The 24,754-nt window shown below is 49.7% G+C and overlaps 1 protein-coding gene across 7 annotated transcripts in view; it reads left to right on the top strand.

The window, feature by feature from the left end:
- Positions 1 to 22,512, top strand: part of BRE (brain and reproductive organ-expressed (TNFRSF1A modulator)) — a 512,734-nt gene extending 490,222 nt beyond the window's left edge. For 4 of the 7 annotated variants that reach the window (XM_011972584.1, XM_011972587.1, XM_011972585.1 and 1 more), the window contains one exon: positions 22,062 to 22,512. In XM_011972584.1, coding sequence (XP_011827974.1) covers positions 22,062 to 22,125 — 64 coding nt within the window. In that variant the 3' untranslated portion in view covers positions 22,126 to 22,512. Of the gene's footprint in view, positions 1 to 10,808; positions 11,029 to 22,061 lie in introns of all 7 variants that reach the window. The other 3 variants (XM_011972582.1, XM_011972583.1, XM_011972586.1) reach the window with 3 other exon arrangements.
- The last annotated feature ends 2,242 nt before the right edge of the window (positions 22,513 to 24,754 follow it).

Raw genomic sequence — 24,754 nt, 5'->3', positions numbered from 1 at the left:
TCAGTCCCTACAACTGTGTCCGGTCCCCATTGGCTGGGGTCAGACGGCACAATCTAAGCTGATCCGGACCGGCTAGTGGGAATGGGGGTGGGGTGGGGGTGCAGCAAGGAAGAATGTCTTGCCCCAGCCTTCACATATCCTCAGCCCCCTCTGTCTGGGCAAGAACATGCATCAGCCTTTCCGTCCTCCAACTTAAAGACTTTATGGGGGATTTTCTTTGCTTTCTTCAGAACATTCCCACAGACAATCTGTAGAATGAAGACAGCCTTTGTGGTCTGAGAACGTGTCTCATAGAATACGAGCACATCTCAGGGCAGAGCGTCCTCTTCAGGTTTCCTCCAGGAACATCGCTCACAGCGGGAACTTGAGTTGTCCCTTGTGGGGAGGTACGTGTGTGAGTGACTTGACACAGCCATCCACACGTGATGGTAACGACTCAGTGCCCTGTGCCCTGGCAATCTCAGGATCATGATATCGGAGCTAGAAAGATAATCCAGCTGCTTCACTTTAGAAATGAAACAAGGGAGAATTCTGCCCAAGGTCACAGATTTTGAGTCTGAACTCAGGTCTAGGTGTCTGTCTACTACTTTGGGCTCTCCAATAATAGCTCAGGGGATCTGAGAATTCTCAGCACCCTTGTTGGTTGATTTCTGGTTATTTTCACTAGATTACCCGATGAGTATCCCCCAGACCCCCACTTGGCTGCGTGTCCTCCGGCACTGCCATGCTCAGCTTTATGCTTTGACCCTCGTCTCCTAAAAGCGAGCGGCACCACTGCTGCTAGGAGCCAATGGCACTTTCTCTACCAGCCTACTCATGGCTGTCCCCATTAGTGCCTCCTCACTGCTTTCTTTGCCCCACCCTGACCAAGCGTCCTGCAGTGGAGATGGAAAAATCCAATTCAGAGCAGATAGCTTTTCACCTCGGTTTCAGGGGAATAATTCATCCACGTAACATGAGGTAAAAATTAAAACAAAGCGGGGCGTAGGTTCAAGCAGAATAGCACCCTTGGGCTTAAGAGTGACTTTGACCTATTCCTCCCAGACTAGAAAAATTATCTGGCTGCCAGAGAGTTCTTAGAGGAATCACTTTGTTCAATGGTGTCACTGGCAAGGTGGTATTAACCTTAAGACCAGCTTTATCTGAACACTGAAGGCAAACCTGACTGTGCAGGCAGGGCCAGCCCACATGGAAGCCCAGGGCAGCGATCATGGGATCTTCCACTCTTTTTATTTTCTTATTCTTGCCACAACCTGTCATGAGACCAAGAAAACTTGTTTTGAAAATGCTTGACAGCCAAAACAACCTGTTCTCAGCCCTGGATGAGAGGGCTTGTCCTCTCTGACCACTTACGTACTGTTAGAGGTTTGACTAGCTGCTGACTGGAAAACATGAATTTGCTGTTTTCTTCTCATATTGTTCACAGACAAGTGCCAGTGACTTTCCAGTTCCTGTTTCCCAGCCTTTTCTTCACCAGAGACATTTTAAGGTTGTGCCTGAGTCTAACTGATGAATGAACAGTAGCAGCATACGCTTACAGGCTGTGACCGATGGTTAGATCTCTGCAGGCTCAGCTGGATATGTAGGTTGTCTTTCCAGTCCCATTTGATTTTAACCTGTAGATTTAATCTGTGGATAGATTTTAACTTGTGATTTTCCACCTGCTTTTTGGTCCTCTCTGGTGAAGTTGGACATGTTAGTCAATCTCTCGTTATCCAAGCAGCCATTTTGACCTCTGCCTTGGTGGCTCTGAGGCTGGCAGTAGTATCTCTGTTCCTCCCACCAAGCCTTGAAAGTCAGGTCTTGGTCTTGGGTGGACCTCCAAATGGCCCTGTGACTGTGAAGGAGTGACCTCATCTCTTTTCCTCTACGAGGAAGGGCTGGACTAGATAATGGATGGGCAAACAACAGCCTGAGGGCAAAGCTAGCCAGCTGCCTGGTTTTATAAATAAAGTTTTATTGCAACACAGCCACACCCATTGATTTACATATCATCTCTGGCTGTTATCACTCCAAGGCCAGAGTTGAATTGTTACAACAGAATACAGGTATGGCCTGCGAAGCTGCAAATATTGATTATCTGGTCCTTTACAGGAAGAGTTTGCTGATCCCTGAGCTAGATGAGCTCTAGGGTTTTCAAATCCAGCATTCTGTGGCTCTTGAACTTGAGGCAATTCTTGACTAGGAAGAGGTCCTGGATAGGGGCTCACTGGAAAGGGCCTCTCTCCATCCTGTAGTAGTTAGAAAACAAAGCATGCTTTGAGATTGTTGAACTTTACAAAGGGCGGGGCTTATTTTGCTGTATTTTTACAGTTTATTTTGCTGTGTGTCTGTATTTGTTTATTGGTCTAATGGCTCCGCTATGCATGGTGTCCACCAGTTTTGCAGAAAAGATATCCCAGCTGTGTAGGTCTGACTGTATTCAGTGGCATGGTTTGAGGTGGGACACCCATTTGTACTTGCCTGGAAGAGAACGCTGATTCTTCTGCTTGATAAACACGGCAGGAAAGGGAGCCAAATGCTGTCCTGGAGAACCTGTAGGGCTGCCCAAACTCCACCTCACCCCTGGGCTGTCTGTGTTTGCCTTCGTTCCAATGGGATGGAAAAGATTAACTGTAAGCGGTGGGGTAGTGCAGTAGGCTGTGGCCAGGAGAACAAGAATGGGTTCTGAAGATGCCTTTTAAAATGCAAATTAGGAAGGAAGAAATCTTCACTTTCTTCCCGCAAAATCATCCAAACAAGGTTCTACTTTATAGAATTTGCATCCAGTGAAGTTCCCAATACCCATGTTAGTGCACCAGATGTGTGATAGGGAACCCAACACACAGAACTGAATGGTCTTCTCAGGGTCACCTTGGCCAATAAGAACCTCTGTGCAAACTAAGAAAAGGCCCCCACTTTGGGCTGGTGGAGTTAGCTTTAGGTAAAGAAGTAGCTGTCTATCTGAGCCTCTGTCCCTGGGTGAGCACACAGCTTAGCATGCAGAGCACAGGCTCAGTTTCAGCCCCCACTTGCTCTCTTGGCCTGATGCCTTTGTGCGGGGCAGAAGCTGCACTTCCAAAAATGCACAGCCCCCTGCGCCCCTTGTACCTGGTATGTTAGAAGTCTGAGGGGTCCCCTCAGGGGCCTAGCTGGGCAACAACAGGTTAACTCTGCTTGACCTTGGTCTTTGAGGACACAGCAGACTAGGCTAGCCACCAGCACACCTCTTCATCCCTGTGCCCTTCAGCAGCACTGCAAGGCAAGTGTGGCTGGAGTCAGGGCTGACGGATTGGTGCCCCATGCTGCGAGCAGAGAGCTGGTCCTCTGGCCGCAGATGCCATAGGCCCCGCTGTAGGCCAGGTGCTTACGCAGGAGAGCCCAAGGCCTGGCTTCTCCTGCCAGCTTCAGCTCAGCTCAAGGAGTGCACATGATTTTCCACACGGTTCAACCTCAAAGGCAATACACTTGCAGCACAGGGAAATGTGCTCAGAGGTCCAGAATAGACAGGCTCACGGTGGGGGAACTGACCTCATCCCCGAGACACTGGGTTCCCCGCTGCGCAGTGTGCGCAGTGACAGCATTCCTCGGGACACCCACCCTTGGCAGGGAGTATTGTCAGAATGGCTTGAAGAAGACTGATGAACTCTGTGGGTGCTGCAGCATTGTGGTCAGATCTGATTTCCACCACTCAGTTCATGCTGGAAACTGTATTTGGGCCAGCCATATGGGCAAACTTTGAAAGACTCCTGTCCTACCCTTTCAATTCTGCATCTATCAGCGGTTCCCAGCAGCTCAGAGGCTAGAGGAGTGGGAAGAAAGAGGCAGTGAGCTGACAGCAACCCAGGACCAACATCTGCTTCCTGTCCCATTACTTGGTTTTAAGAGCCTACTGGGAACAAGAAAGAATGCAGTTCGTCCCTGTTGTGAGCCCCTGACATGTGCAGGGCACCCTGCTAAGGAACAGTTAGAGTCCGGTGCCCATAGCACTTCTTCTCTGTGACCTAGAAGGATGTGATGGGAAGGTAAAGGACAGTACCTGCATATCAGTGCAGTCACGCACACTGAGAAGCGCAGTGGGAGCCCAGTGAAGTCAACCTGGAAACATCTGTGCACATCAGGGCAGGACCGGAGCCCAGGGCCTGAGAGAAAGAAACTTGACTGCTGGCCAAAGTCTCCAATTTCAGAAACTTACTACTCCACGTCGCCGGGCCCACGGTGATGGCCTCACATTTAGCTGCAGCCTGCTGTGGCCAGGCATAGGTTGGCAGCGTCACTCAGTGGGGTGCCTTCTAGTGGAACCTGGGTGCGCCCAGAGCCGTGCCCTTCCTCCTCAGCCTTAGCCCTCAGTGGCTGCAGAAGGCAGGAACACCCTCCAGGGCTAGCAGTGTGCTGTCTTCAGAACACAGGCTTGCAGCTTCCAAGTCCTGTTCTGCCTTTATCATGTGCCTGGCCTTGGGCAAGTTACTCCTTTCCAAGCCTGTTCCTTCATGTATATAGGGGGAGTAGAGTAATGGGATCGATTTCATACACATGATTGTTGCTTGGATTAAAATGAGATTATTTTGAAAGCACATTATAAACTATAAAATAGCAAGTATCAAGTTAGTTAATTCACTTTGCATACATACCTGTTGGTACCAGACACTAGTTGGACAGTGTCCCCAGGAGATCCAGGCCCTTGTTAATAAGAGCTGTTCAGTAACTGTTTGATGAGTTAACATGAAACAGGAGGTCCTCAGTGTGTGTGTGTCTGTAGCTATGTGATGGCAGTGGAGGGCTGGGCAGGAAGGAAACCAAGGCTTGAGTTCTTACCATGTGCCTGACACTGTTGCCTCATAACAACTACTGTGGGGTCACTGGAGAGAAACAGAGACTCGGGGACTTTTCCAGACACACAGCTAGTAAGTAATAGATCCACATTTGAATTCAGTTTTCTCTTACTCCAAAATCCACGTTCTTCCCACTTAATCAGATAGGGAATGATTGCCACGTGTTCTCCTTGCCACAGAATGACACCAGGAGGCTCCGTCTCTAACCCATGTTTCTTTTCCCAAGCATCCCCCAGATCTACAATCCAGGCCAAACCCAAGCCAAAAATGCTCACTCCAATTCTAGGCAGATAGGAATCGTGTGAAATCTAAGCAGAATGAGGCCGTGTCACCACTAGCCAAACCTCTTGTTCATACTGCGCAGGTTTTAGGAAAACAACAGCCTTTAATGCATGCTCGAAATTCCTTCCATGGTAAGCCACTGTGAGAAAAATCTCACCCAAACAATGTGCTCTCGGCAGAGGGACGGCCGGTGTCTTTTCAGGCAAAAAGCAAACCAGCAGGGACCCAGAAATCACTCTAGGGAGTGTTGGTTTCCCCAGAAGATCTAGCTTTTTAAAAATAAACTTAGCAAAGGATTTCATTTGCCCCTCTGCCCCACCCTTGCCTCTCACTCCTTGGAGAGGAGGAGGATTGTGGAGTTCCTTGCCCTGGGTCAGTTCCCAGCTCAGCATTGATGCTTCCATTTCTCAAGTTTAGCACCAAATATTTATTCTGATAAAGTGGGTTTAGAAAAAGAAAAAAACTAAATGGATTATTGTCTGACTTGGTCTCCAAAAACCAGTCCCTGCAATTGACAGTGGTTGCATGAACTTAAGAATAATAGATCCTTAGGAAGGAAGGCTGTTCATTCAGTCATTCAACAGAAAATGAGGGTACTTCGGTGTCACTGAGGTGCAGCCCCAGTGAAATGAACTCAGAAGCCTCCAGTGTTTATACCACTGAGACTGGGGCAGAGTAGTCTGAAGTGCTGCATTGAAAGCTCGGCACTCCCCAGTGATGGAGCTTCCGGCTGCCCCTACCACTCAGTTGACAAGTGTCCCTGAACTTCAGTGAAGTATAAGCCACCAAGCTCCGCCCAAGGGTGACCACAGAAGTAGACAACTTACGTACCAGAAACTTCAACCAGCAACCCCAGACAGTTATGTAGGATTGCTTCATTCCAGAGAGCAGAGCTGGCACCCATGGGCAGAAGTTTCGAGGGGATAGATTCCAGTTCCGGAGAGAGATGAACCCTGTAACTCTCAGAGGCGCCTTTAAGCAGCGCGCTCTCTATCATGAAAGGTGTTCTGGCAGCGGCCGAGGATCACCCCCGAGGAGTGCTACTGCCTTGGACAAGATCCTGAGTCTCGCCCAATAGCAAGGTTCTCTGGTTAGCACCAAATGAGTGGCTCAACACTTGATGTTGTGGAGCTTCAGGGGCAGGACAAACAGTCATGGACTGTAGTTGGCGGCCCCAGGCCCCGATGCTTAGGCCAGGCCTTGAGGGTGGGGAGGTGTCAGGTAGGTGGGAGACCCCCAGCATGTTGCAGGCCCAGGAAAGCACCCCTGACCTGCAGAGTAAAGGGGCTCCTGCTTAGCTGGCTGCCAGCCTCGCTAAGGGGAATTAATTATTGTTTGCGATGCAATTAAAATCCCCCAATGAAAGGCCTTGTATAAATGTAAATTATCATTATTGTCATTAAAGGGGCTAGACGTCTGGCCTGCTAGATAATGCCCCCACATAGCTCTGAGCAGAAAAGAAAGCCAGCCCAAGGCAGGAAGTTTGCTCCTGTTCTTCCAAAGCAATAGCAGTAAGAAGGGGCAGGCCAGGGAGGGCTCAGCCTGTGGCTGTGAAAGCAGAGCTCCCCACTCTCATCCAGGGTTAGCATGCAGCTCTCTCTGCTCTGGGAGTCAAGCTGTGTGTGCCCGGAGGGCCAGGGCCCTGCCCAAATGCAGCCCCTTAGCCCTGCAGGAACCAGCCCATGACTAGCACAGGAGTGGCCCATGAACGTGTGAATGTTTAGTTGTCTGCTGATTTGAAGGGTGGAAGGAACATGAGCAGGATGGATATTGGCCAGCATTCTTGGGGTCCTAAGTCAGATCTGGAGACAAAGGGGAGATAGACGGCTCAGACCTGTGCAGCACCTCTGATGATGCTTATGGAGGCTCTTGAGGGAAACCCCTCCAGCAAAGCACCGGGAGAGGTCATTTGTTAAATTACTGCTTCCACTTAAGAAACTGTCTCTGGCTAAAGTGGTTGGATTAATACCAAAGCAGAAATAATAGTAATGGATAATAGTATATTAGACCGAGCAGTGACCTCAGGAACCATCCCCTCACTTTGCAGATGAGGCATCCCTGGGGTACAGGGAGGTGAAGTGGCTTCTCCAAAGTGGCATAGCAGAGAAAAGCAGAGCTGGAATCACAGCTCAAGCTCCCCGTGCCAAGTCCGCAGTTTGACTGTGCGGGATTGTGACACCTCCCCTGTGACAGCACTTCACAGAGATACTACTCCTCATCAACCCTAGGGAGTTTTAAGATGATCTTTATGTTACAGGAACCTTCTGGGCTTCCTTTGCTCTTCTGGGGCTCATTATTTGGAGAACATTTGTGGTCCCTCACATGTCACCTGGGTGGACTGCATGTACTCTGCTTCTTGCACTTCTTTTCCTTCCCCAGACACTCAGAGTAGCCTTCATTCTTCATTAGGATGCCCCAGCCCTTCCAAGAACCACATGGGCCCGTGAGAGGGAGGTCGAGGTCATCCCTTTGGTCTCTTGTCATCACAGTCATAATTCTGCTGAAAAGCTACACAATGCAGGTCCCTAGATAAGAGCTAACAGCACCAGTCAATACCTGCAGACACACAGAGCTACCAGAGATAGGGCCATTTAGGGGGTTTTGTAGAACAAATGTAGGTGCAATGGGGCTTGGCAGTAAGTAGCCCTCGAAATTCATTACTGAGCTGTTGGCAGCTCTAGGAAAGGTTTAAAGGGGGAGACTAAAATACTGCCACAATAAGGTTTGGGATGGGAGAGTGGATGAAATCAAAAAATTTTAGAAATTATTTATCTTACTCCCTTACTGCATAGATGAGAAAACAGCAGTTATTCACCATTATACGGCAGAGCCAGGGACAGAACCCAAAGCTCCCGACTCAGTGGACAGTACACTTTCCACTGGAAATCATGGTGGCATGGGAAGAATGTGCCCTTTGAAGTCAAACAGCTCTGGATTCCTAACTAGCATTGCCACCTATTAGCTGTGTGATCTTAGAAAAGTTACTTTGGGGCAGGCATGGTGGCTCACACCTATAATTTCAGAACTTTGGAAGGCTAAGGCAGGAGGATCACTTGAGCTCAGGAGTTTGAGACCAGCCTAGGCAACATAGTGAGACCCGTAACATAGTGAAACCCCATCTCTGAAAAAAAAAAAAAAAAAATTAATTAGCTGGGCATGGTGGTGCACTCCTATAGTCCTAGCTACTCGGGAGGCTGAGGCAGGAGGATCACTTGAGCCTTGGAGGTCGAGGCTGCAGTGAGCCAATATCGCACCACCACACTCCAGCCTGGGTGACAGAGTGCAGAGAGAGAGACCTTAATCTCAAAAAAGAAAAGAAAACTTACTTTCCATCTCTGGTCATAGATTTATTTTTGGCAAAAATAGAATCACCTGCCTGGTAGTAGGCCTGTTAGAAGGAGTAAATATAAAATAATATACATGAAAACAAGTAGCATGATATCTGGCATGTAGTAGTTGCCTCCCTTTCCTTATACTCATGGCTTCCAGCCTTTTTTTTTTTAACCACAATCCACAAGATATTTTACATTTGAATCCAGTATATATAACTAAAACAAAAGTGCCACATACAGTGCACCCTGATTTTATTTCACTTTATTTTAATGCTGCTCAGAACCCACGAAATGGATTTTGCAACCCACTGTTTGAACAAGCGTACTTTACACCACGTGTGGGTATCATTCATCCAGGTTGCATATATGCCCTTCCTTTCCTTCCCTCCCTCCCTCTCTGTACCTGGAGCCTGGGGCCACAGAGCTACCTGCTGTCAGCACGTGCAGGGCCCGTGCTGGTGCAGTGTGGAGTGAGCCCTGCGGCCCAGCCAGAGCAAGTGCATCTCCTCCTCCTGTGCTTCTCCCCAGCCTCTCTACTGCATGATTGCAGAAGACTCCTAAGGCCCCTCCAGCCAGACATTCTGCTCCCTGCCAGCCTGCATGGAACTTCCCCACACCCTACCCCAGCAGAGCCCACCTGAAGTTCCTGCTGTGAGGATTACTCTTGTTACCAAAGGCCACTGTCTCTAGAAGGCCACTGTACCCCAGCAGGGAGTGGAGTTTGGACACCCTCTCCCATTGAGTACTTTCTTCTTTGGGAATTGCTGCTTTTCTGTCTGAAGCCCAGAGAGCCAGGTGTCTGGGGGTGTGATTTTACCTGTCAGGGGGATGAGGGTGAAGAGAGGAGGGACCATGGCCATCTTGCTGCCCCTCCCCCACATCCTCAAACACCCAGCCAGGGGGGTGAATGTCCCAGAGTGCTGGGTGACCAAAATCTGTGCCCAAAAGCCAGCATGCAGAGACTGAGCACCTGTGGAAGCCATGAGCTCTGGCCTCTGGATGCTGAGATCTGGTGAAAGAAACTGAACTTATAACCAGGCAAATAACACTTCAAAGCCCTAGAGAGCGTCAGGGGAGGGAAGGTTAGCGGCCCCAAGGAGTTGGTCTCCTAAGTGTTCCTCAGGCCTTCCTTTGGGAGTCTGGTACTTTGCTGTGGAGGCTGATGCCTGGCCGTGCCGCGCACAAACCTCGGAGCACTGTCGCAGCTGGGGTGTGACTTGGGGCCTGGACCCACATTCCAGGGTCAGCTCTGCTGGGTCCCTGGGCACTTCCTCTTTGAGGGCCACCCTTTGGTTTTTCACCTTTCGATGACTAAGAAGTGGAGGGTAATCTGTGACCTTGGTGGTGACTCACCACCATCGGACAGGTGGCCCACTTCTCCCCGCAGGTGAGCTGCGTGAGTAGCCCTCCTCCTGGCTGGGACTGTGGCGAGCTCCCTGCACCCCACCCCAGGCAGCCACGTGGCCATCAGCACATCATGGCCTGTGCTGAGTGCCTGCTCCTACAGCCCTGGGCAGAGTGAGCAGAGGACTCACTATCTGGGCATACCAGGCAGGTGCAGATGGGGAGACAAGATAAATCCAGGGCTGGGGCTCTTCTCTGGGTTCCCAGGCCCCAGGCAGCAGCGCATTCCTTAGCCCCCCACACCCACCACCTGGCCTCGTTCCCAGCCCCGGCCCAGCCAGGTGCACCCATCCTCCCAGCCTTTCTCAGTGCCACACAGCCATTCCTGCCTCTCATCAAGCAGGTTATGATGGGCACGGCAGTCCGAGAGGGAGGGGGATGGAGAGGACTGGCTCACACTCCTCCTACTAGCTCTGGGGCCTCAGGTCAACCCCCTGGGCAAACAGGCATTCATTTAGCACCAAATTGACATTCACCTGCTAGGAGCTTCTGACAAGGTAAGCACCAAGGGCACTAAGGGTGAACCATCCCCAAATTCTGCCCTCTAGGCACTTACAGGGATGACTTATGCTAACGTATCATTAGGATATGCAGTGCCACAGGAACCATCCTAACCTCCCGCCCTTAGTCTCCCCTTCCCCTTCCCTGTAATGTTTGACCTCGGTGGTTTCCTTTTTCCTTCTATTACAACGTTCTGTCATTCTAAAGTATATCTTAAGTAAGCTAAATGCTTGCATTTGAGAAATATTTATTGAGCTGGTGTGTGTTGGACACTATATTCCAGGCTGGGGATGCAAAGATGGATGAATATGACCCATGGGCCTTGCCCTCACAGAGCTTCTCCCAGGGTGTGAGAGAATAGTTGGTATGTGTAGATGTGTGCACACATCTGCGATGAACACCAGAGAAGGAAGCTGGTCCCATGGCCGGCGGAGGCTCAGGAGCCCATGAGGACTACCCTGTCCCTCCCTCCATTTAGCCAGCTGGCCCTCCCTTCTCCTCCTCCTTCTCATCTGCTGCACCAGGGGATGCCAAGGGAGCAGAGATGCCTGCAGCCCGTGGGAGCAAGTCCTGGCCTTTGCAGTTGCAAAAACTGGCTGCAAGCTGCTCCAGCCCCAGAGGAACGGGCCAAGCTCCAGAGGGCCTCCTTGGAGGGCCTCAGAGGGAGAGAGAACTGCTCAGTAATTTTGATCACTTTGGTAAGTATTTAAAAATACCCTGTGATTTAGCAGGAACCAGAATCCATCCCAATACTTTGATGTCTAGAAATGGATTTCAGTCAGTTGTTGTTGAAGTCCTCCTAAAACGGCATTTGATTTAATTCAACACATACTGAGACCACAGTCAGCCTTCTCGCAGGCGAGGAAGCCGAGCTGTATAAATTGTAGTCTAGACACCAATCTAAACATCTCAAACACAAGGCAGACATAGCTCAGCCCGAGGTTGGAGGCCCAGCGTGCTGTGGAATCGAGTAGAGGGGAGATTGATTCCAGCTGAGGGCAAGGGCCTCTGCCTGAAGCTGTGAGCATGTGATACTGTGTTCTCGCTGCAATATCAAGCCTTTGCATCTCAAGTTTGTTAATTTCCTTGTTTTGCAAGCTTAGACCCCCTGAAAACAAACCAGGCATGCTCAGGGGTTGGCGCATTTAGCAAGATTGACTGTGTAGGTGAGCCATTTACAAGCACTTGTTTGTTCCTAAAGCCCACACCCGAGAGCCAGGCTGCCATCGCCCCGGGCATAATTACAAAACAAGCTCCCATCGTGCCAGTCACTCACTCACCAAGGCACCCAGTTGGATGGCAGTTGTCACAGGGGCCTTTGGAGGGTTAGGGGGTAAGGGCATTGAAACAGAAGCAGGTCTCTTTGTAGCCAGCCTGTTGTGAGGATGACCCTTTGACACGAGGCCCTTTGACACGAGGCGAGTAACCCCAAGTGAGTCAGAATTTACAGTGGCGGTTCAGGACAATAAGGACAAGGCAAGACCACGAGGCATGATTAGCAGGACTTGTCTTACACTATTTACAGGACTGCTTTGATTTTCAGACCACAATCGGTTTTCATATGACTGATTAAAAACATGTGCCAGTTGAAGTCACAGCTGCAGAAGAAAACTGGAAAAAGCAATGAGCCTTAGATGTTGGAACTTGCCTCTATTTGCAAAAATGACCTCTGACTTGATTTATGCCCTTGATTTCCTGACAGTGAGGGCTGTGTCCCTGAACCACTTCTCCTGCCACACCCCACCCTACCACCACATTGGCCTGACTCTAGCAAACATCATGAGGCTCATCTTACAATTACCCAGAGAAAAGCATTTTTGAATTCCAGAATTCAAGTCCTGTTTTGGAAGAAGGCAACTGTTAGGCTCTTGCAAAATAAAAAGTTCCAAGTAAAGGAGGCTAACAGCAACAAGACCACAGGGTCTCATCCACGGGGCTGGGCTCTAGTGGCACTGGGGTTGGATGATATTGGCAGGCATCTTAACTACACTTGTTAAGCTTCTGTTTTCTCACCTGCAAAATGGGGAGCATGACCCCTGCCACACCCGGTAGTGTTGCAAGAATCACCTGTGCAAAGCTTAACTGCCTTAGGTGCTCTCTCCCTGCCCCCAGAGTCCCCAACCTCTTTGGATTGTATATTCTGTTTTTGTTTTCATTTATTTAAAGCTATATTGATTCAGTTTGTCAGATGTCTATTTTATGGATTTTTATTCTTTTGAAAAGATCTATTGAATCAATAGAGCACTATAATTCCAGTAGGAAAGAACCCTTTTGATGAGACTTCATTGAACAAAAGTTCCTATTGGCCTCAACCCCAAGGCCTCTGAGCATTTCCCTGATGGCTCCCTGTCTTCACTTTCTTCCGTCTTCCTAGACCCCTTCTCTAGAAGCCAACTGTTATGTCATTTTCCAGGCATTACCCCCTGATTACTTAATGCTTCCTGAGCCAGAGGGCAGAGGGGTGGCCGAGAGGAACAGGCCTTCATGTCCCCCACAAAACTGTCTATGGCACTTTTTGCTTGGGGCTCTGCAGTGTTCACTAACCCTGCCCCATTTGTATAAAACACTGCAGATAAAAACTATCCTATGCAGATAAAAGCTGTCCAATAATAACCCAACTGCTCCCACCACCTTTACAGCATTACCACCTCCTACTGAAACTTGCCTTGTATCAGGCCCTGGACTTGGTACTTGATACGTATTTCCATTCTCCTCACAACCTCCCTGAAAAGAGGTGCTAGTCAATAAAAAATGATAAAGGGGCTATCACCACTGACCCCACAGAAATACAACCAACCATCAGAGTATACTGTAAACACCTCTGTGCAAATAAGCTAGAAAATCTAGATGAAATGAATAAATTCCTGGACACACACCCCCTCCCAAGACTGAACCAGGAAGAAGTCAAATCCCTGAATAGACCAATAACAAGTTCTGAAATTGAGGCAGTAATAAATAGCCTACAAACCAAAAAAAGCCCAGGACCAGATGGATTTACAGCTGAATTCTACCAGAGGTACCAAGAGGAGCTGGTACCGTTTCTTCTGAAACTATTCCAAACAATTGAAAAGGAGGGACTTTTCCGTAACTCATTTTATGAGGGCAGCATTGTCCTGATACCAAAACCTGGCAGATACAACAAAAAAAGAAAACTTCAGGCCAGTACCCCTGATGAACATCAGTGCAAAAATCCTCAATAAAATACTGGCAAACTGAATCCAGCAGCACATCAAAAACCTTATCCGCCACAATCAAGTCGGCTTCATCCCCAGGATGCAAGGCTGGTTCAACATATGCAAATCAATAAACGTAATTCATCACATAAATAGAACTAAAGACAAAAACCACATGATTATCTCAATAGATGCAGAAAAGGCCTTCAATAAAATTCAACATCCCTTCATGTTAAAAACTCTCAATAAACTAGGTATTGATGGAACATACCTCAAAATAATAAGAGCCATTTATGACAAACCCACAGCCAATATCATACTGAACAGGCAAAAGCTGGAAGCCTTCCCAGCACAAGGCAAGGATGCCCTCCCTCACCACTCCTATTCAACATAGTATTGGAAGTTCTGGCCAGAGAAATAAGGCAAAAGGAAGAAATAAAGGTTATTCAATAGGAAGAGAGTAAGTCAAACGGTCTCTGTTTGCAGATGCCATGATTTTATATCTAGAAAACCCCATTGTCTCAGCCCAAAAGCTTCTTAAGCTGATAAGCAACTTCAGCAAAATCTCAGGATACAAAATCAATGTGCAAAAATCACAAGCATTCTTATACACCAACAGTAGACAAGCAGAGAGCCAAATCATGAATGAACTGCCATTCACAGTTGCTACAAAGAGAATGAAATACCTAGGAATACAACTTACAAGGTGTGTGAAGGACCTCTTCAAGGAGAACTACAAACTACTGCTCAAGGAAGTCAGAGAGGACACAAACAAATGGAAAAACATTCCAACCTCATGGATAGGAAGAATCAATATCACGAAAATAGCCATACTGCCCAAAGCAATTTATAGATTCAATGCTTTTTCCCATTAAGCTACCATTGACATTCTTCACAGAATTTTAAAAAGACTACATTAAAATTCATGTGGAACTAAAAAAGAGCCCATATAGCCAAGACAATCCTAAGCAAAAAGAACAAAGTAGCATCACGCTACCTAACTTCAAACTATACTACAGTAACCAAAACAACATGGTACCGGTACAAAAACAGACACATAAACCAATGGAACAGAATGGAGATCTCAGAAATAAGACTGCACATTTACAACCATCTGATTTTCGACAAACATGACAAAAACAAGCAATGGGGAAAGGATTCCCTATTTAATAAATGGTGCTGGGAAAACTGGTTAGCCATATGCGGAAAATTGAAACTGGACCCCTTCCTTACACCTTATACAAAAATTAACTCAAGATGGATTAAAGACTTAACTATAAAACCCAAAACTATAAAAATCCTAGAAGAAAATCTAGGCAATACCACTCAGGAAATAGGCATGGGCAAAGACTTCATGACAAAAACATCAAAAGCAATTGCAACAAAAGCAAAAATTGACTAATGGGATCTAATTAAACTAAAGAGCTTCTGCACAGCAAAAGAAACTGTCTTCAAAATGAACAGACAACCTACAGAATGGGAGAAAAATTTTGCAATCTATCCATCTGACAAAGGTGTAATATGCAAATCTACAAGGAACTTAAATTTATAGGAAAAAAACAACTCCATTAAAAAGTGGGCAAAGGACATGAACAGACACTTCATGAAAGAAGACATTTATGCAGCCAAGAAACATATGAAAAAATATCAACATCACTGATCATTAGAGAAACACAAATCAAAACCACAATGAGATACCATCTCATGCCAAGCAGAATGGCAATTAAAAAGTCAAGAAACAACAGATGCCAGCAAGGCTGTAGAGAAATATGAATGCTTTTACACTGTTGGTGGGAATGTAAATTAGTTTGGCCATTGTGGAAGACAGTGTGGCAATTCCTCAAAGACCTAGAACCAGAAATATCATTTGACCCAGCAATCCCATTACTGGGCATATGTCCAAAGGAATATAAATCATTCTCTTTTAAAGATACATGCATGCATATGTTCATTGCAGTACTATTCACAATAGCAAAGACATGGAATCAACCCAGTTCTTCAATGATAGACTGGGTACAGAAAATGTGGTACACATACACCATGGAATACTATGCAGCCATAAAAAGGAATGAGATCATGTCTTTTGCAGGGACATGGTTTGAGCTAGAAGCCATTATCCTCAGCAAACTAACACAGGAACAGAAAACCAAACACATGTTCTCACTGATAAGTGGGAGCTGAACAATGAGAACACATGGACACAGGGAGGGGAACATCACACACTGGAGCCCGCTGGTGGGTGGCAGGGTGGGAGGGAGAGCTTCAGGATAAATAGCTAATGCCTGCAGGGCTTAATACCTAGGTGCTGGGTTGAGAGGCGCAGCAAACCATCGTGGCACACTTTTAGTATGTAACAAACCTACACGTCCTGAACGTGGATCCTGGAACTTTTTTAAAAAAAAGAGAAGAGGTACTAGTGTCTGAAGTTAATAGGTGAAGAATCAAGACACAAAAGGGTTAAGTGGCTTGCTCAAGATCACATGGATGATATCTCAGACCATAACTGGGTGGTCATAAGATCATTAAGTAGAAAGCATCCTGTTACAGGTGAGGAAATGGAGTCCCAGTTCTGGATGACACAATGAGCCAGGGCCCGGGCTAGAGCTGTGAGTCCTCTGCCTCCTAGTGCAGTGCTCTTTCCACTTCCCCCACTGCCTTCCTTTTATGATGCATGTTGTCCCGGACAGAAGGAGAGCTGTTTGAGGACCGGGCCAACCAACACCCTGCTCTTGGCAGCTGGAGCCATGTGATTCCTAAATACCCCTCTAGGAAGAGCTGCAGCGTCATCCCTGATCAAGCCCTGACCAAATCCGCACACCACACACAAGGAGTACACCTGGCAGGTTTGGGGGGCAGAAGACAGGCAAGGGCTGGAGGTGCCTCTGACTGCAGAGTTTGTCCTTTGATGCCACAAGGATGCCACAAGCAGCTCTAGACTGGATTGCAAAAGACACACAGTGTCCCATGACTTTGGCTGAGTGTCCAAGCCTGAGATTGGCCATCTCTGCCTGCGATTGCCAGCTCAGTGTGATCAGTGAGGAGGGAGGACCTGATCCAGGGAGCCTCGGGAAAGGCTGAACTGAGGGCAAGGACCCTAGACCTCTCACAGGTTGCCTGCTTCTGCACACACACGTTCTTCTGGCTGTTTCCACGGACTCAGACTCAGAGCCTCTTCCCTTTGGCCCCAGCGGGTACCCATGGTAATGGTTGATGTTTACTGATCATCTCTTATGCCACATACCATGCCAAATGCTTACTCAGACCATCTCATCCACTTCTCACAAGAACCCTTTAAGATAGGCACAGTTTTCCCACCTTTTAGATGAAGAAACTAAAGCTGCAGTCACTTGCCCTCATCAACGAGTAAGGAGCGTGGCCAGGCCTCGAGCCCAGTCTGCCTGGCTCCAGAGCCCGCCCCGCACAGGCTGCCCTCACCTTCCACAGCCCACCAGCCTTAGGACCCTCAGTGAACAGCACTCTGCTTTGTAGATGAGGGAGCTGAAGTCCAGAAGAGATTTACCCTGGGCCCTAGGCCCACAAAAGTAGACCCCCTGACTCCTGACCCTGTTGCCTCCACCATGCCGTGCCTGTGGGCTGAAGCCTGGGCCAGCCCTACTTCTGCTGTGAATTCATGGAAAACCTACCCAGTCCTTACGTTTTCTTCTCCTAACTGAGACTCCTGGGTTGGACTGAGTTGTAATTTTATGAAACCCTGAGCGGTGAGACTGAGATCAGTGAAGAGGGCCCGAACCTCATTTTGCCCTCAGGCATATTGAGCTCTAATTCCATCTAAAAATAAATTCCCTTCCAGTGTGCATTCAGTGAGGAGCTTGACACTCAGGGCCCTCTCCTGTGGGCCCCACTTGGCCAGTTAATGGGGAGGTAAGGAGACCTCACTATCCCCTAGAGCACGCTTACACTTTTAAAGCTTACTACATACTTTGTCTCTGGGTCGAAGGTTTTTCAAAGATGACAGATACCTCTTGCCATTAGCAATCTGTACTCTGGGCAGCTCTCCATTTTCTCTGATAAAAAGTGAAATAAGTGAAAACAGTGTTTTTAAAATCTATAAATGGGTGGGAGCCAGTTGTCATTTTCCCTTTCCTTCTCCTCCCCCTCCCTTAACTGACTTAATGAGGATCCAAGTTGAGAAGCACTCACTGAAAACAGCTGGTAGCATCATGCCTTTAAATAGCCCTCGCCACGCTTCCCCTTGGCAGCACGCAGTTGGCCCTGGCAGGGAAAGCCCAGGACAGAACAGGAAACTTTAGAACTTTCTGAAAAGAGAAAAGCTTGCCTTTCAAATGTGCTCCCTCTTGCCAAGACCTTTTTGTGTAAGGAGCTTGCAGTGTTGTAGCCCCTTCCCCTAGTAGTTTCCAAGGAAAATCTGAGCTGATGAGGCTTGCCTTGGGACCCAGTGTGACTCTGGGCCTGGGGAGGTAGGTGGAGAGCTCCCCGGACCCGACCCCTGCCCAGCTCAGGCCAGCACCCAGGGCAGCAGTGGTTCCAGCACCATCTGCTCATCCGGCACCTGTGGGGGCTACAGAGCAGCTCAGCTGCAGCCTCTCCCCTTGATGTTTGTAGCTGTAAGGTCAGGGAAGTTGGCGTCCTCACCTCTAACTTGGGGCACATTCGGCCCTCCCTGAAAGTGATACTGGGATGGGCCAGACTCCGCAGTGCACATCAGGTCACAGAATCCATGCAGCAGAGGTTGGTGGCAGCCTGTCGATCTCAGACCCTCTGGAGAAGTGGGGCCACAAGACTCTCTCTAGCCGCATTTCCACGTGCTGGGAAAATAGCAGCAGGTGAAACATATGGAAGGAATAAGTGGCCCTCACGTCTGGGTAGCAGCCAACAGTTGATTGTCTCCTCCCACACATTGTCCCATGCGAGTGTGGCATCAGGTGGCCTTATCACCCCTACTCTTCGTAAGAGAACAGAGCCCAGGGCTTCTCCTGCCCTGCCCGGCCTCATCTAGGTCTAGAGCTCTTTCTTCCACATCACAGCTCTTTTGCGTTAAGGGTGACTGTGGCATGGTGCCGTTAATGGATAAGGACTATGAGGTCCTCAGTGCCGGAGGAGGTGGCGGTTTGGCTGGCTCGGGGCTGTGTTGATCACAAGTGGATGGAAGAGGGCGCTTTATCTTTCTTACTGTTGACAAAGTTTGAAATTTGAGAATGGACTGAAGTGTTCTTCCTCAGTACCTAAATACTGTACCTGTTGTCTTTCTGGGGTTGCTCTCTCTCCCACCTTCTTTTTTTCATTTTTTTCTTTTTCGTTTTTTTTGTTTTTTTTTCTTTTTTTGTGAGACAGAGTCTCGTTCTGCCGCCCAGGCTGGAGTGCCATGGCATGGGCGTGACCTTGGCTCACTCCAACCTCTGCCTCCCGGGTTCAAGCAATTCTCCAGCCTCAGCTTCCCAAGTAGCTGGGACTACAAGCACCCACCACCACACCTGGCTAATTTTTGTAATTTTAGTAGAGATGGGGTTTCACCATGTTGGCCAGGCTGGTCTTGAGCTCCTGACCTCAGGTGATCCACCCGCCTCGGCCTCCCAAAGTGCTGGATTACAGGCATGAGCCACTGCGCCCAACCTCTCCCACCTTCTTAAACAGCTTGTAATGGACATACTATAGCTGCTTCTTGCAAACTGGTGGCCATCATTAGTTACATTAAAGCCACAGCCCATCACCGAGTGCTTTCTACGCTGAGCCAGGCCTGGTGGTCACTGGGAGCAGGATGTGCTCCTGCTTTCCAGGGGCTGGCAGATAAGACCTGTGCGTGTGAGACAAGTGCCCCGGAAGAAGCACGGACAGCGTGCAGGGAGAGGACCTCCTGGGGACCAGGGAAGACTTGATGGAAGCAAGGGTATTTGTCCTGAGCATGAATAAGCCCAGAGGTGGCAAATGGCATGTGTGAGGAAGAGCAGGTAGTCAGATGAGAAGAAGGGAGAGGGAGTAGATCCAAGGCTCATATCCTGGACCATGGCCGGCTTAGGGGGCCTGTAACATCCCCGAGTTGCAGTGTGGGGAGGTCTTACCTGCAGTTTCTCTGAGGAGAGGATCCTTAACTTTCTTAGCTTCTCAAAGGGTTGCATGATCTCAAAAAACATGATAGAGGAACAGAATAGATTGTCCTCTTAATGACTTGCAGCCAGATAGTGAGAGTCATTGAATGCCAGGCTGAGAATTTGGAGGACGTTAAGGTCTTGCTCAGGAAAGGGACAGAGACTCCCACTGTAAGAGAATCAATGTAGCTGCAAACAAAGTCAAAGGAGGCCTCATGTCCAGGGGAGAAGCAGCTTCTGCAGCAGTGCCATCAAAAGATAAGACAGGAGCTATGGGAGTCACTACGGATGGAGGGACTTAGCGGCAGGAGCCTTGAGGATGAATTCGCCATAGGGGTTTAGGGAGAATGGAAACTGGTTCAGAAGGAAACTGAAGGTTCTGTTACAGAAAACCAAATTGGTCAGAGCATTTTCAGATACATGAAAGTGATGAAAACATCCATGTGGAACACTGGTGTGAGTTACAGAGTGACAGGTGGGGGGTCCCACAGGTGGTTGGAGACGTGGGACTGGAAGTTTGAGGGGAGGGAGGGCTGGGCTAGCGGTGCTGCAGGCCCAGGAGTTCCCACCTTGCTCTGCATGACCCCAAGGACGATGGCGCCTGGGAGTGCCGAAGGAGAGTCAGGGAGAGGTAGAGAGAGGCAGGACAGCTGTGGCACCACATGTCACAGAAGTCACAGGGAAAGGGAGCTTCCAGAGAGAGGAGCTGCCATTTCAGTGCTGCAGAGGCCATGGTGGAGGCCTGCACTGAGAAAGAGCCAGAGCATTCCAAGGCCAGATTGGATAGAGGGCTGCAGTTGACTTGAAGGGGGCAGGCAGCTGGTGGCACCAGCCACTGCATTTGCTCTGCTCCAGAGACGACTCCAGGGCCTGTCGGATTGCGTGGGGCTCTTTGCCCTGCGGCACAGGAACCCCGGTGAGTGCTCGTGCTCCTGAGCAGTTTTCTGTTCTCTTCTCACTGCTGCCGTGAATCCGCCTCCTGCCCTTGGGTTAGCTCCTCCACTGCGGATTTGCTGCTTCTGATCTCCTGGGAGCTGGGAGCCAGTACAGCCAGGCTCAGTAGGACCAGATCCTAAATAAAATGGACTGTGGGAGGCTCCCTGTGGGTGAGGCGATGAAGCCTTTGCAGTGCTGAGGGTGACAGCTCTTGGTGGCCCTGCCTGGTTCTCGCCACTGCTCTGAGGTGAGATTCCTGGACACGTAAGGTGTCACTGTGATTGTGTGGGTGTCGGTGGGGCGGGGCTAGAAGGCAAGCCTGGTGACCAGGAGCACGGGTGCCCACCTCCTTCCTCTGCAGCCCCTCCCTTCTCCTCCCCTCCCTTTTCTCCCTCACCTCTCAACTGACAGCACGCTGCTGCTGGGAATGCCCCTCCGCTGCCCCTTCCCTGCTGCCCGGACTGCGGCCCGCGGGACTGCCCTTGGTGCCCTGATGTGGGGTCACCCATGTGTCCATCTCCTCCACACTGCAGTCTCCCACGTGGCGGGTCCCATGGCTGGGCCACCCCGCCACGCCTGATGCCTTGTACGGTGCCTGACACAGTGTGGGCTCGGCGGGTGCACATCTGAGGTAGAACGTGGCCCTGTGTCCACAGATTAGAAACCGAGATGCCAAAAAGGCCAAATGGGCTGCCTCCGGTCCTGCCACCCCTCTTCCGCTGACTGGGAAGGTTCTCTTAACACCCAGCCTAGCTTCTTTCCAGTAGACCAGACTGCATATGCGTTTGGAAATAAATGGAGACCATGAATCATTTAGAAATTATTAGGGCTGGGTGTGGTGGCTCAGGCCTATAATCCCAGCACTTTGGGAGGCCGAGGCAGGAGGATCCCTTGAGGCCAGGAGTTTGAGACCAGTCTGGGTAATGTAACAAGACCCTGTCTCTACAAAAAAGTGAAAAAAAATTGCTGACGTGGTAGCACACGCCTATAGTCCTAACTACTTGGGTGGCTGAGGCAGGAGGATCACTTGCGTCCAGGAGGTCAAAGCTACAGTGCGCTATGGTTGGACCACTGACCTCCAGCCTGGCTCACAGAGTGAGGCCCTGTCTCTAAAAAAATAGAATGTGTTAAAAAGCTTATCAGACCCTCTGTCTTTATGAAGTCAAAGGTCCAACTGAGTGGAAAAGGCAACCTTCCTGATGCTTCAGATCTCTAAATGACTGTGTGGTTCAATTGCACACACACTGTCTTGTAGCTTGGACCAGGCCCTTGTCTTTGTCCTGAAAAAAGGCAGCAGGACCTGAGTGCAGGTATCTCATAGGAGGGCGCATGTACAGGCCCTTTGAATATTCCTGAGAGATATCACAGTAGTGAACTGCGTGCACCTCCTTGGAAAAATCCGAAGGGCTTTGCCTCAGCAGAGAAGGGAAATCCAGCCCAAGATGCATGAACAATAAATAACAACTGTTCTGAGTTAGCTTGAAAGCTCCGAGTTGCACTTTTTTTCAAGTTGTTTGTGCTAACCACAATTTTTTTTCTCCCCTTCTTTCCCACCAGGGCTTATTTCAAAACCTTTGTCCCTCAGTTCCAGGAGGCAGCATTTGCCAATGGAAAGCTCTAGGAAACACCAGTCTTGAGAGGTGGCCAGCCAGACTGCCTGTCCACATGCGTGTCAGCACACACAGCCGCTTCCTGGAAGCCGCCTGGCATGTCTTCACGGCAGCGTTTTGCTCACACAGCAGCTTTGCACACCCCAGGCAGCCCCAACTGCTGAAATCCAACTGGAGCTGGCTGGTGGTCCCTGGATCCTAGAGCCCTTCACTTCGGGTTCCTCCCTCTTTCTTGCCTCTATTTCTTAGTTGGAAGAAATAAACTCACAAATTATGGTGCAGTGATTTTCCGGGGAAAGTAAAGCATCAGGAATGCCCACACCTTTCTTCCAAAGCCTTTGTCTCTGAGACCTCTTAAGTTTTAAGATTAAATGCCCCTCGCCGTTTTTCCTCTGAAACTAGTGTCTTCCCTCTGTGCGTGCCCGTGTGTTTCATACCTCAGCATGTCCTATCTGCGCAGTCCTCCACTGTGAGAAGGAGTTACCTGAGTCAGTCTGACCAACCCGCTGGGTTTCAGTCACTCACCCAGCCTGGCCAAAAGCTGTTGCTCAATGACAAATGGGTTCTAGCACACACACCCCCACCCCCGGCCATCCATACCCTCCAGCCCCCTGTGTGGGCACCTTGTGCTCAGGCCAGCTCCACACAGTAGGTAGTCATTCAAGTTTGCTGAGTGCACCAAGGGCTCTGTCCTTCCCGCTCTCCCCTCTCCGTCCCCTCTCCCTAGGCTGATGGGAGAGTCCTTTGGGCCTCTGCAGCTCTGTGTGAATTATACACAAAGACAAAGCTTGGGTGTCGTGGGTTATCACGGGAATGTGTCTGCTTTCCGGGCTCGGGGCCTGGCGGCTGTGCAGCCAGCCAGGAACGGAGCTGGGGAAGATAGCCTGAGCAGACACCATCTTCCCTGAACTTACTGATCCTCACAGCCAGAAGGGTCTTCAGAAGTCACCTCGTTTCTACCCCGTTACTCCCTTCAGTGTACAGAGGAGAGAACTAAGACCCAAGCGTTAAGGAAACATGCAAATTAGAAACAGCAAATTAGGAACAAATCTGGGAACTTGGAGCCAGGCCTCCTTGTACCATCACACACTCCCTTAGCTGAAACACAAGATGGCTGCCGTCAACTTGACCACATCACCAGGTTTACAGTTTGGTTAACTTGGTCCTGTCCTGATGGCCTTCCACACAGGAAAGCAGGGCCCATGTACCACCCCCAGAGGTGAGGGCAAGAGCTGGCCTGGGTGCTCGCCCTGACACCCTCTGGCCTTCCCATTCCGAGGCGAAGCCACCAGCCCCTCCTGCAGGACACACACATGATTTCACAGGGCCTCTCACCTCTTCCCTTAGTTCCCTTTGTGGCTGTTGGAGCCCATTTCCACCAGGTGAGCCCAAAAGAAGTAGCCCTGGGCCCTTGTGAGGACTGGTGAGGAGAAGGCGTGCCTCTCCTTCCCGTGTTCTCTGGCACCCAGGAATGTTCTCAGGAGGCTGGAGATCAGCTGGAACAGACCTCCCGTCATGCCTGTCAGCTGGAAGCCAGCCCAGCTCTGGGTTTTTTCACCGTGTGGGTGCTATGCCCCCTACCCTGAAACTTTGGGAATTCCCAGGACAAGAACAACGGTCCAGTGTCCTGTGTCCATACGCCAGCCCTGCCATTAACTGGCTATGTGGCCTTCATTGAGTCCCTTCCTCTCCATCATATTAATACTAGGAGGAGGCTGGACTGGATCGTGGGCTCGGCTCATCAGATCACCCGAGGAGCTTTTTTTAGGAAGCTACTGCTCTGGTAGTTCCCACTGCAGGCCTGTTGACTTGGAATCTCACTAGCTGGAGCTTAGTATTCTAGATTTTGATAAAACTCCCCCAGCGATTCTACTGAGCAAGTGATCATGACCCACTAAGCCAGCTGACCACACTGGCACTGCTTCTGACCCTGGCCTGCTGACTGCCCCTCTACTCGGGGCAGCTGTGTGCCATGCCCCATGTCCCCTCCGTCCCCCCAGTAAGGCGCCGTAGCACGATCACTTAGGATTGCTAGGGTCACCCTCCCCTGATGGAGGGGTATGGGTTGGGCTCTACTGTACACAGCACCAAGAGTTGACTGAGCCCGGGCTCGCTTCTGAGCTGCAACTGGGTCTGAAGCAAGCCCAGGCTCAGTCAGCTCTTTCTGGTTCCAGTTCTAGCAGATGGTGGTTGGCACTGTGGGAGGGGGCGAGGTCCTGTGGACTGGACATCCCCTCAGCATTTCAAATAAGCATTCAGCAGTGACAGCAGCCAGTCGTGGGCAGTGTGGTCTGGGAATGTCATCCTCCTGCCCCTGCCAGCCCCTGGGGGCCCACAGACCCAGATTACGAGCAAGACCGTGCCCATCAGCGAAGCGCACACAGTCTAACGCAGAAGTTTTGCCACACACATTAGCTCAGCACACTTTACAGCAGACCTGGGCTGTGAGCAACTGAATGGGGTTGCTTTTGTTCCACAGATGAGGAAACGGAAGATGAGAGAAGCTAAGTGAGTTACCCATGATCACCAGCCGGTCACGGCCGGAGCCAAGACCCAACCCAGGCTCCTGGCTCCCCTCCAGCACCAGTTCTCATGTGAGTCCATACTCTCATGAACAAACTGAAGCTGATTTTTGTCTTT

This window comes from Mandrillus leucophaeus, unplaced genomic scaffold, assembly GCF_000951045.1.
Source record: "Mandrillus leucophaeus isolate KB7577 unplaced genomic scaffold, Mleu.le_1.0 Scaffold13, whole genome shotgun sequence".
Taxonomy (NCBI): domain Eukaryota; kingdom Metazoa; phylum Chordata; class Mammalia; order Primates; family Cercopithecidae; genus Mandrillus; species Mandrillus leucophaeus.
This window is presented reverse-complemented; position numbering and strand designations above follow the sequence as displayed.